The 18,469-nt window shown below is 40.9% G+C and overlaps 1 protein-coding gene across 2 annotated transcripts; it reads right to left on the bottom strand.

The window, feature by feature from the left end:
• Window positions 1–427: 427 nt before the first annotated feature.
• On the bottom strand, window positions 428–17,374 carry med25 (mediator complex subunit 25). 2 transcript variants are annotated; one of them, XM_072368714.1, is made up of 20 exons: window positions 17,243–17,374; window positions 16,078–16,212; window positions 15,939–15,984; window positions 15,672–15,796; window positions 15,464–15,562; window positions 14,994–15,114; window positions 14,671–14,827; window positions 12,775–12,899; window positions 12,552–12,627; window positions 11,963–12,222; window positions 9,935–10,036; window positions 7,458–7,543; window positions 7,310–7,367; window positions 7,084–7,191; window positions 6,325–6,501; window positions 4,114–4,224; window positions 3,837–3,908; window positions 2,841–3,011; window positions 2,585–2,705; window positions 428–1,385 (listed from the first exon to the last, which is right to left on the bottom strand). In XM_072368714.1, the coding sequence occupies exons 2-20, from the start codon at window positions 16,200–16,202 to the stop codon at window positions 1,282–1,284; spliced, it is 2,244 nt and encodes a 747-aa protein (XP_072224815.1). In that variant the 5' UTR covers window positions 16,203–16,212; window positions 17,243–17,374; the 3' UTR covers window positions 428–1,281. The 2 variants fall into 2 exon arrangements, with proteins under 2 accessions (XP_072224815.1, XP_072224816.1); XM_072368715.1 differs by lacking the exon at window positions 3,837–3,908.
• Window positions 17,375–18,469: the final 1,095 nt, after the last annotated feature.

Genomic DNA, 18,469 nt, shown 5'->3' with positions numbered 1-18,469 from the left:
GCTTGGAGGTCAACTTAGTCCCCACTTTATTTACCTCTGTTGTTCATTATATGGACATTTTTGCCTTTAATAAAAGAGATACTGAAAAACTTATGAGCTCAGACAGGCGCTAATAGCTCGCAAGTGAGATAGCAGCTGATAGATGGAGATGGGGAGAGTGAGAGAGGGAGAGGAAGATAAAGTGAGGCTAAGCTGGGCTCCGAGGGCCGGCCAGTGATTAAGGAATGGGAGGGATGAACACCAGCCACTGAGGGACTAGTGTCTATCTGTGTGAGTCCATGCGAAAGCAGGGCTGAGCAAAAGCTCAGAAACAAGAACCCACTGTCACGGTATCTTAGCAACCATCTCTGTCTCCCAGGTGACAGGGTCTGACATCACTTCCTGTTGTGTGTCCAAGTCCGAGATATGTGAATACGTCGTGAGCGGTTCGTGAAAGTTCTGCTCTGCAGCTCAAGCAGCCATCAGGTACATGCTGGTGAGCAAGACTGAAACTGAATGCATCATGCTTACATGTGAGGGCGAGTTGTCAAAGCAGTCTGTGAGCATATATATGAAGTCTGTGCCATGCACACATGCAGCCAGCCTGATTGTAGTTTATGCCAATGGAAACATGGCCAACTGATACCATCTGGTAGGACTACTTGGCACAGGGAGGCCCTCTATGGTTCCATGACATATTGGAGTAGTTAAAATTAACACTGTGACACTATTTGGCAGGAAAAGACACTGAACTATCTATTACTGTGTCTATTTCAGTATCTCTCTCGCTGCAGTAACAAAGGTTGTGAAAACTTTGGCTGATCAATATCAGCAGAACATCCCTGTGCGATAAACCACTTCTTCAATCATCTGCGCTCCGTGATTTTATTTTATTCTCATAAAACTTGATGCATAATTAAAAAAAAAAGAAACGATAGGAAAAGGTAAATCTATATTAAAAGAATACACACTTTCAGTCAATGATAAAATGTAAAACTTATAGACGAGTAGTATAACTGACTCTTACCACAGGCTCAATCCAGTGTGGAGCATGAAGGATTAGCATGCCCATGGTTTGACCATTTACATGAGAAACTAATGCTCGCATTGTCTGCCCTTAATTAACTCCAGCCGCTCAGTCCCGTTTAAAAAAAAAAAAAAAAAAAAAAAAAAAAAAAAAAAAAAAGGAAAAGAAACTACTCATGATTAGTTTCTTAATTATGTAGAACATTTGTAGCAAAAGAGAAACAGCATATGTGTATGTCCGAGCTGTAAGAAGGTTCCTGAGTCCATAACGCTCCATCAGATAAGATCCATGATGATTTCATCCTCCATGACACTGGAGACTTGAGGCATCCCAGGCTGGGGCACAGCTCCTCTCTGACCTCCAGGCATCAGCATCTGACCTGCACAGAGAAGGAGGAAAGGTTCTTCAAACTTTCTCAGAAGTTAAAATCGGGCTTTGTTTCTCCTCATAAAGAGAGGGCAACGTGTAGCACTTCACCTTCAGAGACGGGGAGTTGAAATAATTACACGGTGCACTAAAACAAATTCAGAATTCTTAAGTCAGCTATTGAACTGTATGGATTTCTGCTCTTTTCTCCAAGTAAAATCCAACCTGACTGAAATAAGCAATCATAAGCAAAGATTTTGCAGCTATAGCAACCTCTCTGCTGAGGATAGGTGTTTAATTACATTACAGGTGCTCGGATAGAACCACACACATGACAAACATACACGGGAGCGCTTTGAGTTTAGTTTTGAATGTAGACACAGTCGCACTGATCCTCAGACCAGCAGGTAAGTTTGTTCTTAAGATCCAAACCATAGTTTCTGAAAGGACTCGGCAGATTTGGATTTAATTCTGAGAACAACTAAAAGACCTGCATCTGATGACTTGAGAAAACTGAGTGGAATTTACTCAAGCAAGTCAAGCAAGGCAGAGATGTACAGGGGGACCAAATCGTTAAGTGCCTCACAGCATTTTAAAGGTGCCTCTGTGCTGAACAGGAAGTCAGCGGAGGAACTGTAGAACTGGTTCATATCAGAACTCTGGCTGCTGTGTGAGTTGAAGCAGTCCAAATAAATGTTTGCATAAAAGCCACTGATCAGATTTTAGACTGGGGAGACTTTGGAGGGTGCCAAATAAATCACATTTCTAAACCATAAAGAGCAACCAACCCAGCTACTGAAAAGAACTCATCTGCAGACCTTTTTAGTCTGCATGCACAGAAAAAGTGACGTTTGGACAATGTGCACAGTTGATTCCAACTTAAACAAATATCTAAAAATAATATTTATATTAGATACAGATGGCTGCATTCGATGGCTTTAAAATCTAACAGAGGTCTGCTGTACTGTGAAATTTCACACGCAGAGTGATGAATTCGAACAAAACATCCTAAACAAGGGATCTCTCCGTCTTTCAACATGCTTCCGTTGTTTAGCGGAACAAAAACAAAGAAAAAAAAGGTCCAGTTTGAGAAATGTGACCGTTTGAGTTCTTCTTTTAGATGTACAGCAACAGGCACATAAAATACATTTTGATGTCTACTGAATCAAATACTTCCGACTCTCTCCGAGTCCGTAGAGGATGTTTTCTGACCTGCCAAGGGCTGCCTCCACTGGCCTTGCATTTGAGCCCCCCCTCCTGGTGTCGGGTGGACCAACTGTTGTCCTAAACCTTGGTGAGACATCATCCCTGGCATGTGAGACACCCCGCTCTGCTGCAAGGACACCGACAGAACAGGGACATGAATTTCTGCAAAGTTTCAGGCTTCTAGAGGAGTTGTTACGTTTACAATCTGTCAGACATTCACGATGAGCCAGTTAATTCAAAGAGCCATTTGTTGAACTCTTACTGGCTGCTGTTGGCTGAGAAGAAGACTGCGAAGCTGTGGATTGGCTCCTGGGTTTGAGAGGCGCAGTATGGGACCCTGGGGCTGGGCTTGTCCGCTCTGTGCAACCTGGTTGGGTGGAGCTCCACTGACTGCTGGTTGTTGATTGGTTGGTCCAGTTGCTCTCATTGCCATCTGAGGGAATGCCATGCAGTTTATAGTCCCATCACTTTTGTATGTTTTTTTCACAAGGTTACCCCAAAACAGAGCCTTGATATCACAACATTCACAGTGAGAGCAACGCCAGAGTAAACCCCAGGTCTACAAACAGAAAAGCAGTTTCTTTAGACGAGCCCACCCACCTGGTCAAATATAATGAAATTAAGAGAACTTTTAAACCACGAACAAACAAGAACAGAAAGAAATGGGAAGAAACGTTATGTGATTGTACTTTAAAAATCTATCTTTAAGTAAAAAAAAAAAAAAAAAAAACATTTTACAGATTTTGGTGGAAAGTCATCAGCTTTTCCACACTGGAGGGGACCTAAATATGATCAGCAAATTAAGTGAACTACAAATGAAATCTGAGCTTACCATTTTGAAGCTATTCATAACAATAACATGCGATATCACATCTTCTGACAAGCTTCATCATATACCGAGTACAGACAGTTCCCATCGGATAAAATAAATAAACTTGCACATGCACGTTAGTAATTGAATATATAGTTTGTTAAAAGGGCGTGCTGCATCAGGCACATTCAAGAGACATGCGTTTAGGAAACCGACAGTCCTCTGGCCTGACGCTCAGCCATGAGATGTGAGTGACAGCAAGTCGGACTTTTTATGTTCACGGAAACACAGCCTTCACTGTGAGGAATAAAGCTTAATCTAAGAACAATGAGAATGGTTTTTCGCTTAATCCAAAATAATAACAGCAAAATAAATAAATAAGCACAAGTCTTCATGGAATCCTTGAACACATGTTGCTTGTATATTAAGAGCTTATTTGATTCTCACCATGTTGTTCTGCCTCTGCTGCTCCTCCATAATAGAGACCTGACTAACAGGGGGCATACCCACCACCACAGACTGGATGCAGAACAGATAAGAGAGAAGGAGGAGGGGGGAGAGTGGTGGAGGTGGGGCAAACAAAGAGAATGACAGTGGAGGAAAGAGTTACCGTAAGGCATGCAGAAGTCAGCAGGCACCAAGGCAGCCAAGGTACCAACAACAGGCAGTGCGAGATGTGGAAAAACACGCAAACGACATGCAAACGCAGAGTGGGTTTATGTACCTGCTGCTGGACGTTACCATGGGAAACAGGAAGAGGACCAGGAGGCCTGTTGAGAAAGTTCTGATTGGGGGGAACTTGACCAGGCTGCATTGGAGCTCCCGCTCCACCCAACTGTTGCACAAGCAAAACGAGCAAAAGCAAGAAGGAGTCAGTAATCATAGGTATATGGTTCTGTTTAACTATGAGCTCATAGTGTCCCATCTATGAGCTCATATGATCTACTCTGCTTTATCTGAATTACAGCAATGAAAGGAGGAGAAACCTGAAGAGTCATTGTGAGATGGTGTGTTAAAAAAAAAAAGTCCTATCCTAAACGCACTTTAACTTATGGTTTAAAATGTTGGTAACAGTCAAATGAAATAAAATGAAACATACATATAATTTCTGTCTATCCTAAGCATTAAAGGCTGACAGTTGGCCATTTTAATACACTATCTGCATCTATAATCTATATTCACAGTACACATATTTGCTATATGTAAATGAAGTTTACTGCGTTAACAAAGCTGAAAGTGTGAGCCTGCTTTTCCACTTTGTTTGTGAGAGAGCAGCTTGAAAGTGAAAACCATCTCAGAGGAGACTTAACTTCAGGCACCACCTGGTGAGGAGTTTGCCATTTCAGATTTCATGGTTTAAAACACACCAAAGCTTGATTACTAAACCTGTCAGCATAATCTGGAGAGGGAAAAGTCACATACATCATCCACATGCAGCTGAACATAAGAAACAGTTTCAGCAACAAGAAAGAAGGCAAGCTGTTGTTGTTTTACCAGGCAACAGAGAGATCTTATTATTCACAAATACAGCCCTCCAATCTGCGATGATATGACGACGACTTTGCATTTTATCTGCACGGTGTTGCATTTTTGAATGAATCAGTCAAGACGGGAACTGCTCCCAAGTTTTACTGTGCTGTGCTGCAGTAAGTTTCCACACCGGGGGAAAGATCAGGAGAAATGAGGCGCGTTTCCTCTCCAAAACAGATTCAGTTCGTCTCACTGAATCTGAACAAACAAGCGTAGGACTGACCTAATACACGGCGTGTTCTCCCACCACCGATAGCAGTGTAGCACATGGCTTTAGGTCTGTGTTTCATCTCCCGTCTTCATCACAGTTACCTGCATCACTTTGAGGGGAACAATATTCACTTCTGACTTGTTGTAAAAGGGACCAGCTGAGATCTTGTTCCCGCAGAATGCCACTTCAGGGCTTTGCAGAGAGAAGCCTTAACTAATGGTCCAAATTGCAATTTTAATTATGTTAAGATTGCTGTGGCACTTTTTTATTTGCAATGCAGTGCTGAATATGTGATGATACACAAGAGGCAGAAAAGAAATTATAATTTCATGTCTTCTTCCTTCTCTAAATGCCCTCATGCGCATTCAAACATGGCTTATGAGTCGGATATAGGGCTGATGTGAAATTAGCGGGATGAGTAAACAAGCGCTAACGTTGCTGATGAGCGCAGAGTATGAAGAGAAACCTAATCAAACTCATGTAAACTTGTCAACAAGCTTTATTTTTCAGGAAAAACACGGTGGCTGGATGCTGCACTGTTTAACGGTCGCACAGCACCTCCCCTCCATGAGGGCAATAAGTGGGAGTGGAGTTGTGTGATGGAAATTCAGGAAATCAAGATGAGCTGAGATAGAAAGTTACATTTTCATATCATGTGATCAAGGCAGCAGTAACAAGAACAGGCCTGCCTTTACTAAAACGAGGGGCTTCATCTTCAGATTTTGTTATCCTGTCCTTTAAAACTGTGAAACACCATTACTTCACATAAAATTAACATCTTGACATCCTGCAAAATTAATACTTACCCGACACTCACAGCTGAATTTCACAACTTTACACTTCTCAAAATAAGTGTCTGCGAAGATGGCAGATCAACAAGTGTGAACATCTAAATTTATCTGCATTATGCAGTGAAAGACTGCACAAGAAGATAAGTTCCTTCCATATTAATCCTTTGATAATCGTTTTAAACTGATGTTTGTTTGATAAACATTAACAAAAAGATCTAAGAAAGGTTTGCATCACATCAGCAGGCTCCAGGCCTATACGCCTTTAACAAATTGGCTGCTATATAGATGTTGGGTTTGAAAAAAATTGTCGATAACAATGCAACTTAACGCCTGAAACAAAGCTGCTCAATCTGCTGACGCACTTCTGTAATACCCACACCGAACAGCTCCCGTCAGCACTCACCGCTCTGTGCTGCTGGACCTGCTTGTGGTTGGTGATGACTTGCCGGATGCCATTGACGAATCCACTCTGATCGTTGGGGATGAGGCCCATGAATATTTTCTTCTTGGAAGAATAGAGCAACATCAGCACCCGCACTTCACACGGTGAAGTGGTGTGGGGGAAGTGGACGCAGCCCGCCTGCACAGAGGGTCACAGGGCAGATTAACACCCTGACATGGGACCTGGCTGTAATTAAGTGATGGGCTCAGGCTTGGGGACATAACCTACTTCTGAGCTCCTCTGCCCAATCAAACATATTGGTTTTACAAATTGAATGCAAATGGTATTAACCTAATTCATACTGTGCTTGCATTGGGCCATAAATTGAATTCACCAAAGAGGCAGAGCTCAGTTGGGCTGAATTCTATAAATGCATGCCCCATTTCTCAATGGTACTTCCTGATTAATATTGACCACATTGACACAACTTTTACAATGATGGCATCCTTCTGCAAATCCAAGCTTTTTATCCAAGATGGCAATCATATTCAAAATATATTAGAGATTAAAAACAATAAATTGCATGGCCAAGATCCCCCTCTAGAGTCTTTACCACAAAACTACAACATGGTTTCATGTTCAGATCAGCTAGTGAACAGAGGTGAGACGTGCATTCAGTTTCCACTCATGGAAAACAAAGAATTGTACGAAATGATGGACAAGATTGAGGACTTGGACACAGCTGCTTCAGAGGAAGGCAGAGGAAGCCTGTATACTCACAAAACCATTGGCCATAATGCGGTACAGGCCTCTCAGTGCTTCTAGGTCTTTGTTGGTGAAGAGAAACTGGACCATTCGAGAGTTTCTGAAAAGAGGCCCTAAGGTTGTCTACAGAAAGAGCAGACAAGAGATGACTTAGTGATGCATCATTCATATAGACGTCGCTGATGTGAACAAGAATGAGACAGCTTAACATGTTAATGAGCTGAAAACAAAAGAACCTCACCAGTAACTGTTGTGGAATCAGCTGCATTATGAGCTTCTGTGGCCACTGGTCAGTGTTGCTGTTAAAAGACACAAAGAAAAAGTGTGTGTGTGTTGAACAGTTCACAGCTCATACAGATGAGATCTGTAATGCTTCCTTTACAACTCACAGATTCTCTCCTTGGTTCACATGCACTTGGCATGGCAGAGAACGCGTGAGTTTGGTAGCTGAATCCATAGATGAGGCTTTCGGCTTCTGGAGGGATGGAGAGTGAAAAGAACACCAGAAGAAACAAATTCCAAACATTACTTTTACAATCTCAGAGTTTTTCTAACAAAGCGGTTCCAGTGCTGGTTCTGAGTCAGTGTCCAACTTGGAATAACTTCTGTTTCAAATACCAAAGCATTGATTTCAGCCCTAAACGCTGGTGCTACAGTAGCACCAACTCTGTTTTAGGCCAGAGAGAGAGGCACCGATGTCAGGGGCAGGGTTATGAAGACCAGTTCAAATTTTATTACAGTCATGCTTAAAAAAAATCCATTGTGGTCTGAAGAGGATCTGGGACTTCCAGTAAAGCCCTGGACAAGCAGTTTGTCCTGCTCATTCCTTTTGATTGACCTCAATCAGTACAAGCAATTTAAAAGAAAAAAAAATCCATTGGGAGAATTGCCAGCACTCATCTTCAGGACATCAATACTGGATAAATGATTAATCAATCACACATTAGTCAGGTCTACTGTACTCAATTACAGATTTATTGCATTGCTGACAAACAGGTTATTTATTTCTAGTGCTTGCTACAGCAGGAAAGGAACAGAGCCAAAGATGCAGATAGTAACGAAACAATCCAATCTGCCTTAAATCAAAGGTGGACGTAAAAGTGCGTTTGTTAAACTGACAGTAGTGCTGCCCCCTCTTTTTAGACGATAAAAAAAGACTTCAGGAAATGTGCTGCCATTACAGAACATACCATAATGATAATACGATGCTCAGTGTAAACTCCAGACAATTGCATTGGCATCCCTTGTATTATCAACAAGCATTTTCTCCAAATGAGTTTTAGATTCTTTAGCGTAATTCTTCCCAACATTATAAATTGCTTCAGCGAATAATCAATTCCAGCTCTGAAAGCTGGATGTTGTAGATTAAGAGCAATGTCTCAATTTTTTCTCCAATTTGTTCAGTCAGGTTCTTTGTGACTGCACGTTCTCGTAGATCTAGACTTTCCAGTTTCTTACTCTTTATTCTATCCATTTAACAGATGAGGGAGGATGACACTATAATTGATAGAGGGAATTGATCCAAACTTGGCGACCAAACACAAACACATGAAGACCTCATGAGTGTCACATAAATATCATCAACATCCATTTTCTTGGCTCAGCAATGCAACTGTACACTTGACTGATTTGACCTTGTGCCAAGCCAATAAAAGGAGGAGAGTGAAAAGATGTGTAATTAATCATAATGTACAGTAACCAATAACAGGTGGCGATAAAGCGTTATGGTTCCGAGACAGTAGTGATGGGCTCACTATGTTGGCAGGGCAGTTGTTCTCAACTAAAGCCATCTTTATTCTTATCTAATGCCAGCTGATGCACAGTCCAGTAAAGTCTATTAAATCAACATTTTGGAAAATTCCCTCAATCTTCTTATTGCTGAGAGTACGATGGAAAGATAGATTACCATACATTCATGGTGCAATATAAAGCTGGAGTCAGTAACCCCTCATATGAGGTGGAAGCCAAATAATTCACCATAAAACAAAACTAATATTTAGAGTTTGTCTCAGAGGCTTCCATGGGGAGCACAGCAAGCGTAGCATGGTCCGCTGTGGGGTCGTTTAGGCTCAACTTAGAGCGGATCACTTGTTACTTTTAAGATTCAGCAGTTTTTTTGTGATGAAATCTCTAAATAAAGCCGATTTCTTTTTTTCTTCATCACTGATGAGTGTCAAACTGACTTTAATGTTGCTTTTATGATCACGATCAACATTAAATCGTGGCTAAAAATGGGAGTGGAAACCAGGCTGGTGCACGTGCATTCAGTACCATGATGATTGATATGTATGCATGATTATAAATCTGGCAAAAACAATGCATTTGCATGTATTTGCTTTAGCAGCTTTAGTCAAGGAGCTAAATGCAGCTGTAAGCACCTGGCCCCTTTTTAAGCTAATAATACACCTCCACATATATGTTTTGTAGATTTAAATAAACTTAATATGTCTACAACATTGGCCATGATGCAGATTCTGTTTCATTTTGAAGAGAGCAAGTCTGGCAGTTTTTTTAAGTTTGTAGATATCTTTGCAAAGCTACGCTAATTAGTTTCAGAGACAAACAAGCATCGTCTATATTTTTGACAAAAAGGCATTTGCAGTTAGTTTCAGGTGCAGGAATGTGCACAGCAAAGGTTGGTGTAGTTCAAAACGAGTCAGAAGCACATCATCTTAAGGTTCACAAAGTTCTCTAGTGTTGCTTTGACTGGCTTTACTCTCAGAGTTTGGAGGACTTGCATAACCTTCTAATATAGTTTCCTTCATAGCTTCAGTTTCAGAGCACACAACTGTAAAAGCAGGATGTCTTTTTTTCCTTCTTTTTGTCATAAGATCAGACACTGAAAAATAACATTTCTTTGCATTACCTCTTGCCATTCCAGAACGCCAGTCCATGCCAATATCTTATTTGCTACACTTTGAGGTTGTCCAATTGGATTTGCATTGCCTTGACCTGCAGTGACACCAGCCTACAAAGAGAGAAAGAAGCCCGTCAGTGCATTTCGAAACCAGAGCAGCTCCTCTGACTGCTACAAAATCCACCTTTCAATTCAAAAGAAAAAACACAAACTAATAGAAGACTGAAACGGTGAATAAAGTGGAACATTATCAACAGTTTCTCTAATATTTCCAAAATCTGAGAAAGAAACAGTGCTGTACCCATGTTCAACCTGACTCTGTCCAAAACATTCTGACCCGTGTGGTCATAACATGTATTCACACACATCAAACCCAGATTCACCAGCATTAAATCTTAACATATTTAATTTATTTAACACCCGTTACTCTCAGCACAAGAGCATGACAAAACCTGCGGAGTTGAGGAGTAGTTTTAACAGAAATATACACTTGTCTATTTACACAAAATAGGCAAAGAAACTATTTTGCCCCTTTGTGTTCTACTAAAACTGTAGCTACCACAGGGGCTGGTTGCCATTATAATCTTTTATTCATTTATATAAAAAAAGAGTGCAAGTCTGTGTGGAAAGGACCGTGTTTAAAGCAAAACAAGGTCCAAAAATAGCACTTAAAAGATTTCTCAGACTGATAGAAAATTCTAAAGGAGGCTCTGATTCCAGGTAGGAAACTGACAGCTAAGAAAAAGTCCACACAAGGTGCTGGAAGTGTTTACTGAATCTAAATGAGTCCCTTTCATACTAATTAACCTGAATTCCTATGATGGAAGGATGTAATGTCAGCAAATTTTGGAAGAGACTCACTTTCTTTCTTTCCGTCGTTTTTCCTTTTGCACATAAAATAATAATAATCAGAAACTGTGAATGTGCTCTTGACTTGTTTAAGTTTGGTTATAACATCTGAATTAAGCCATTAACACCCCCAAACTGCCATGAACCCTTCATCCAACTGCTCAACGAGAAGAGGAAAAATTTGCTCTCATTGGTGAGGCAAAGATGCATAGTGGGATGCTTTTTACAAATCAGCATCATTACGGAGGGAATCTATCTCATGTGATCATCGGATCACAGCTCATTGTAACGGCAGATGTCTATCTATCCATCATCTACTGCTTCTTCGTGGGTCGGGTTGCGGGGGCAGCAGCTTGAGCAGAGAAACCCAGACGTCCCTGTCCCCGGCCACTTCCTCCAGCTCTTCCGGGGGGACCCCGAGGCATTCCCAGGCCAGCCGAGAGACATAGTCTCTCCAACGTGTCCTGGGGTCTCCTCCCAGTGGGACGTGCCCGGAACACCTCACCAGGGAGGCGTCCTAACCAGATGCCCGAGCCACCTCATCTGGCTCCTTTCGATGCGGAGGAGCAGCGGTTCTACTCCGAGCCCCTCCTGGGTGACTGAGCTTCTCACCCTGTCTCTAAGGGAGAACCCAGCACCCTGCGGAGGAAACCCATTTCGACCGCTTGTATTCGCGATCTCGTTCTTTCGGTCACTACCTACAACTCGTGACCATAGATGAGGATGGGAACGTAGACTGAACGGTAAATGTTATGCTATGCTAGGTATGTTTCAACATAACAATGCCAGGCTTCTTTGGGCTGAAATTGTAAGAGGTTCAGGGAGCACACGGACAGACCATCACAGACCTTAACCTCACTGAGAACCTTTGGGATGTGCTGGAAAAAATTATGCAGCGGTCCAGCCCTCTCATCATCAGCACAAGTGAAAAACTAATGCAACTCTGGAAAGAAATAAAAGTCGTAACTTTGCATAAGCTTATTAAAAATTACGTCACGGCGAATGTGAATCATAAAGCTAAAAGTGTTCCAACAAAATACGGAATTTGACTTTTTTAGGTCAGCACTTTACAGCCATAGCATACCCCCCCCCCCAAGTAACAACTGTGTTGTAAAAACAAGAGCTGAGACTTATGTGAAGCGTATTGGAGAGACATTTGTTCATTTGGATTATCATAACATAACTTACCATGTTGGGCTGGGCTGACGGCACCGTGGGTTGATTTGCTGTGGGCTGCTGCTGAGGCTGAGCCTGTGATTGCTGATTGGGTGTTGGCTGTCCTGTGGGTGGGACTGGCTGCTGCTGATTGGAAGGAACTTGTTGTTGTATCATTGGCTGGTTTGCTGTGGTTACTGTTGACATGTTGGGCTGATTGGGCTTCATTCCGGGGACTGATGGGATGGCTGGCTGAGGGGTGAACTGAGGACCTTGGCTGACCATTCCTGGGACTGGGAGAAGGAAAGAGAAACAAACCAATTTGGGGGAGTGCGACAAATCTACAACAGGCACAAAGTGTAAAAGCAAACAATAATTATTATTATTCTTATTAACACAAAGACCAATTTACACCTAATTTTGGCTGCATTCAAGGCTCTGCTAGTGTAGGAAGCTCAGTAAGGGCTATAAAACAGCAAAAATCTATTATAAAAGTATAAGGTTTTATTATTAAACACCAAGAAATGGTCACACACAGATCACGAAAACACAAGCAGAATCGTAGTTAAAACTTGGCAAAAATAAGTTTTCCTCAAAGGCCAACAGCCTACTGTTAACTTACAGCGATTCTTCTGGTTGTTGGCTGCTTCCATGACCATCTGTGCCGCCACATGAGCAGAAGTCATGGGGGCCGAATTCTGACAGCAAGCAGATTAAAGGAAGACAATGCTGGGTTAAACGTTTTACAGAAGGAACATGAACACAACGTGTTGAAACAGAGCCAAAAGCCGATGGCGGGAATTAGCCTCCAGGGAGCCTTATGTTGGTGGCTGCTTGCCAATTACCTGATAAGGGTGGTTTGGGTTAATGGGGGGAGGGGCCTGCGAAGCTCCTCCAACAGGGTGGCTGCCAGGCAGCGGCTGAGGGGGGAGGACAGGCTTGAGTGGCCCGGGTCCTCCACCTGTGGAAGCTAAAGACAGACAGAAACAAAAGCTAAGCATTTCTGCAAAAACTGCTTGCATATTTATCACATCTATGTGGGAGAATCCTTTAATAACAGCTCTTTCTTTATCTGAGTGTGCTTAAAACATCCAAAAATTAAAGGATAACAGAACCGTTTAAAGAGCAATGAAAGTCAACAATAACCATATAAGTAAAGACATCTCTAACTGAAAGTGTCCAAAATGAAGATTAAAAAAAGAAATCAATAAAACAGCAAGAGCACAATGTAAATCACAAGCAATAAAAAAAATCCCAGTCAAGAAATAGCATTGGTGCACATTTTAGTGTTGTCATTAGCACTACCAAGAAACCCAAAAATGTGTAACATCCCATGCAAAGTGTGTCTGGAGATAAGAAGCTTTAAAGAAAGCTCTCATGACTGGTGATCAACAAAACTACACAATTCAGCATGTTTCTGCCAGTAATGCACATAAATATCACACTGTATGATTATTCCAAAAGACTAACTGTCTTACAGAGTGTATGCCTGTCTCACAGGGCCTCTACCCGTCTTAGAGAGCCTCTACCTGTGTTACAGACCCTCTACCCGTCTTAGAGAGCCTCTACCCGTCTTAGAGAGCCTCTACCCGTCTTAGAGAGCCTCTACCTGTGTTACAGACCCTCTACCCGTCTTAGAGAGCCTCTACCCGTCTTAGAGAGCCTCTACCCGTCTTAGAGAGCCTCTACCTGTGTTACAGACCCTCTACCCGTCTTAGAGAGCCTCTACCTGTGTTACAGACCCTCTACCCGTCTTAGAGAGCCTCTACCCGTCTTAGAGAGCCTCTACCCGTCTTAGAGAGCCTCTACCTGTGTTACAGACCCTCTACCTGTCTTAGAGAGCCTCTACCCGTCTTACAGACTCTCTACCTGTCTTACAGACTCTCTACCTGTCTTACAGACCCTCTACTGGTCTTTGAGAGCCTCTACAGAATGTATGCCTGCCTGTCTTCACACAGGGAGTAAATAAGAATGTCTTCAAATAGCACTTTACAAAATACAAATTACTATGTGCCTCATAACTTTTTTTCTGTTACATAACCACATAATCCTAACCAAAATAAGATAACTACTGTAGCTCTAAGAGACAGTATAACATCACATATAAAGATAATGCACTATGGTTTCGACAGCTGTAGCGTACACAGAGTCAGCAGCATCTCTTTATAGCCATTTTCACCCACAAACATCAGCGATTTAAAGGAGATAGTGTGGACAGTCTGATGTGTACTTTTTGCTTTCCACAGCAGGGAGCTTTGCACTCTCACAACTGGAAATGCAATGGAGGGGGTGTGGGGGAACATTCATCTATAGCGTATAAGAAGTTGGACAAGCTGCAGAAACTGCGGTGCTTTCCACACAGCATGTTAAGAAAGGCAGATGAGGCGCCTTGGAGTGTTGATAAAACAATGGAGCACCTCTTACCAGCACACACACACATAAGTCATCAACTTAAAAAAATTAAAATAAAAACACCTCACACACAGATGCTCATCAACTAAATACTAAATCTGTCCATCAACGTTTAATAGCTTTAAAACATACATTTACTCATTTTGTCCAGGGCTTTTTGACTGAGAGAAGGAAACGCTGAGAGAATGCCTCATCAAAGTGAAACTCCTCCATAAATATACATTCAACAATAATTATACGAGAGTCTTGTGTGCCATTTCAGTATTGAAATTAATTGATTTGACTAGTCAGACTGACCAACAAAATACATCTTAAAGGGTTTTTCTCACCAGGTAGCAAGATGCCTCTGACAAGAACCATGTGGAAGGGATCCTGACTGTAGTCAGAAACGGGTTCAACTGCCCCTCCGACCGGAGACGCCCGTTCAAACAAAGCCCTTAGAGCCGGCAACTTCCGAGGAGCCACCACAGAGAAGTGAATTCCTCTCTACGGAAATACATTAAATTAAGACAGTCTTAAAATCAGTTTCCTCTTTAACCATCAAACATTGAAAAAGAAAAAAATTCAACTTTGTACAAAAACTAAACACTTAAGTGAAAAATGCATATCTGTGATTCAAGAGCCCAACAGAGACTAAGTCATTTATACTCACATCTCTGATGATTTTGACTAAGTTGTCTGCTGTGCAGCCGGTGTAACTGACACTCTCCACAGCAGGGAGGAGGTATGGAGGAGAATTACAAAGCAGCACACACACCTTGTGGGTTTGACCTCTGCAACGGCACACGGACAGAAAGACAGGAACTGACATTTTCATCACCACCAAGTATACTCCAGGAGAAACAAAAAAAAAAAAAAACACTGTATATTAACAATTTTCAAGCTACACTTTACACAAGGCTGCGTCTGGTGGGCAGTAGAGAAGCTGATGATTGTCATCACTTATTTGTGGTATTTACAACTCACCAAAGCCAAAGTTTTTATTTCTGTCAAAAACATCTCACAGTCTGTCAGATGTTTAATATCGACTTCTAGTTTGTCTGAACTAAGCAAAAACATTACAAGAACTTTGTATATCAGAAAAATGTGGTAATCGATATGAAACCAAACACACTGATTTACATTTGCTCTCTCATCTTTTTAAAGTCATCAAAAAGCTGCAAGGCCACAGAAAGTCCCTCTGCGATCAGACTGCAGCTCTCTGCTCCGCCTCCCATAAATCTGTGCAAAAACACATGCAGAACACATCTTTATCAAAATATTTCTGCTAAGTAAAGGAAACTATCACACAAGATGAGCATAAACTTTGTAATAATTTGCAACAACTCACTGGATACTGTCGATCCAGGAGACAAATTCAAAGGCAGAGCTCGTCGGTGCGTGACACTGCACATATGACTCAGGAGCACAGTCCACTGTGTTGAACACCACAAGACCATACTGCGTTCCTCCATACTACAAAAAACAAAGAGCCCGGGGATAGTTTCATAAGTAGAATTCCTTCGGACTATTAAAAATATTACATACCAACACATTGGAATAATAAAAATGCTGGCAATATTAACTGGAATATGTAGAACGAGTATAAGAGACTCACATCACCACCAAAATCTGTTTCTGCTGGGGGCCCTCCGTTGAAATATCTATGGTAGGTAAGATAAAATGAAGGTATTAACTCATGACAACATAAAGGAGCAACATAGTAAACAGCGAGTATTTATTCACTAAATACTTACTCAATCGCTGGAAGTATATAGTTTTTCCTTAGAGATTCAAAGTATGGTCCAAGGTTTGCTGTTCCTTCGATGACAAATACCACATCAGCCACCTGGTTAGAGCCAGGTTTACTGGAGGGCTCCATGTGTGACAATCTGGATATGAAGAAGGATGACAACTTCCATTTCCATGCAAGTTTTGCAGAAATGCTGTAATTACACCATCAGATCATGTCTCAGGTCCTTACTAGATTTATTCCTATTTGTTTAGCTCGTCTCTTTCAGATACTGTTAATCTGTTGTAGGAAGTTGCCTTATTTTGCCTTCCACTTATCCAGTTTCCAATTCAATTCTATCTAAGAACACTACACACGTTGCCAAGATGAACTAATCACCATGTTGATGTAAAAGTACTATTTTTTGTCTGTCAAACTGTTATCTTTGGCATTCCTTGTATATGCTACTAAAGAAATTGGATTAAATTATTTGTCTTTGCGTCAAAAAATACCTATAGATTGAATTTAAAATTGGTTCTTTGTACAGTGTCTTGATAGATAAACAAACAGTAAGTTTTGGACTTAATATGAATGAGAAAAAGAACTAATGAGAAGACGCCAAAGTTAGGTTGCTTAATTAGACATAAACTGGCACACAAACGAGCCACAAACTTCCTGCACGTTTTCAACTTTAAACAACCCAAAACCGAATAATGATTTCATGACCATCCTACAGTGAAACTTGGAAGAAACGATACTCTGACAAACAGAAGGCAGATGTGAGCCTACAAGTTTTATAGTTGAAGTAAAGTTCAACCTGTTCAGCTTTGTCACCGCTTATTCCCATGGTCTTATCCAGATCTAATCCAGAGGCAAGTAATGTTTTATTGAAAGCGTGAATTGATCAAACGAACTGCTGTTTGTTAGGTTGGGTCCCTGGAAAGTTACCCAGACAGAGTTACTTTGCACTGCCTAACCCATGATGAATATTACTAGTTTATTTCAGCTAAACGCATAAGTAAAATGCAAATGAAAAACAGCAAAATTCACAACAACAACAACAACAGCCAAACTGAACAGAGCTTTGTAGTTAGCATTAGCTTCTGTGGTATATGTCAGTGAGTGATTTAAGCTAACACCGTTCAAACAGCTTTGATCTACCACCAGGCTGGAAATAGACGTGGACTGACCTGATAGTGTACAGCAGCCAGCTATCGTTGTATCCTTTAAACCTAAATGTAGCGTAAAATCAATTCCAATGAAAACTGAAAAAGCTGCATAGCACAGTATGCATTTGTTCTATGTTTAAGGGAAATGACGTAACGACCCGCCCAATAATGTGATGTTCTTCTTCTTCTTCTTCACTTTTAATGTGCAGACATGACGCCTGAGGACGCAGTGCTGCCGTCCAACAGTCTATCGCTGCCACACACATTTAATCAAACATTATAAAACATCTCTTATTCGCTCACAGTGGCTTATTCATTTTTTTATCGCAAATTCATGTTTGCTTTGACAACCTATATTATTATATCATAAGCAAGTCTAGGCGTGTTTATTGGAATTGACTATTTATTTACAAATAAATTCAAACCGCTTTTCATAAAAACGCATTGATCAGAATGTGAGGAACACAAAAAGGCAAGTTAACAATATTTTTTTTAAATTTTTTTAGTCATGATGCATTAGATTGTCATTTAATCATAATGCTTTCAAATTACTTAAAAAGAAGAATAGTATTTTATTATAATTGTAATTATTGTTTTTTATAATAATTGTAATTTTTATTTTACTAATGATATTTCAGTTCACAAAACTCATGTTTAACTTTCCTCAAGGATGAGAAACTTTACCTGGTCCTTGTCCATTAAAACTGTGCATTTCCAGTGCAGGAACCAAGTACTACACAAAATAAGGGGGAGATGCAGTGTTTAACTCAATGCATTTAGGCATGTAGAGGTGGTCAAGACAACTTACTGAAGTTCAAACCAAGCATCAGAATGGGAAGAAAGGAGATTTCCCTTTGAACGTGTCTGACAGGCTGGTCTGAGTATTTCAGAAACTGCTGATCTACTGGGATTTTCGCACACAACCATCTCTAGCGTTTACAGAGAGTGGTCGGAAAAAGAGAAAATATCCAGTGAGCGGCAGTTGTGTGGACGAAATGTCTTGTTGATGTGAGATGTCAGAGGAGAATGGACAGACTGGTTCCAGATGATAGGAAGACAACAGTAACTCAAATAAGCACTCGTTACAACCAAGGAAAGCAGAATACCACATCTATCTATACATATCTATATGTGTGTGTATACATATAAATATATTTAATTAATTCATTCCTTTTTGACAGCTCTTGTATATCTTTATATATATATATATATATATATATATATATATATATATATATATCCATCCCT

Source organism: Leuresthes tenuis, unplaced genomic scaffold, assembly GCF_036924035.1.
Source record: "Leuresthes tenuis unplaced genomic scaffold, fLeuTen1.0.hap1 SCAF_17, whole genome shotgun sequence".
NCBI classification, from domain to species: domain Eukaryota; kingdom Metazoa; phylum Chordata; class Actinopteri; order Atheriniformes; family Atherinopsidae; genus Leuresthes; species Leuresthes tenuis.
The sequence above is the reverse complement of the archived record's forward strand: the minus strand, read 5'-3'. Positions and strand labels throughout refer to the sequence as shown.

Bases quoted from the DNA above. Each gene is read 5' to 3' on its own strand.
- med25 (XM_072368714.1), bottom strand. From the start codon at position 16,202: ATGGAGCCCTCCAGTAAACCTGGCTCTAACCAGGTGGCTGATGTGGTA. The intron at 12,900-14,670 runs GTGAGAAAAACC...GTCTGTCTTTAG, and splicing joins CAGAGGCATCTTGCTACCTG to CTTCCACAGGTGGAGGACCC. The intron at 7,192-7,309 runs GTGAGGTTCTTT...CTCTTTCTGTAG, and splicing joins TGATTCCACAACAGTTACTG to ACAACCTTAGGGCCTCTTTT.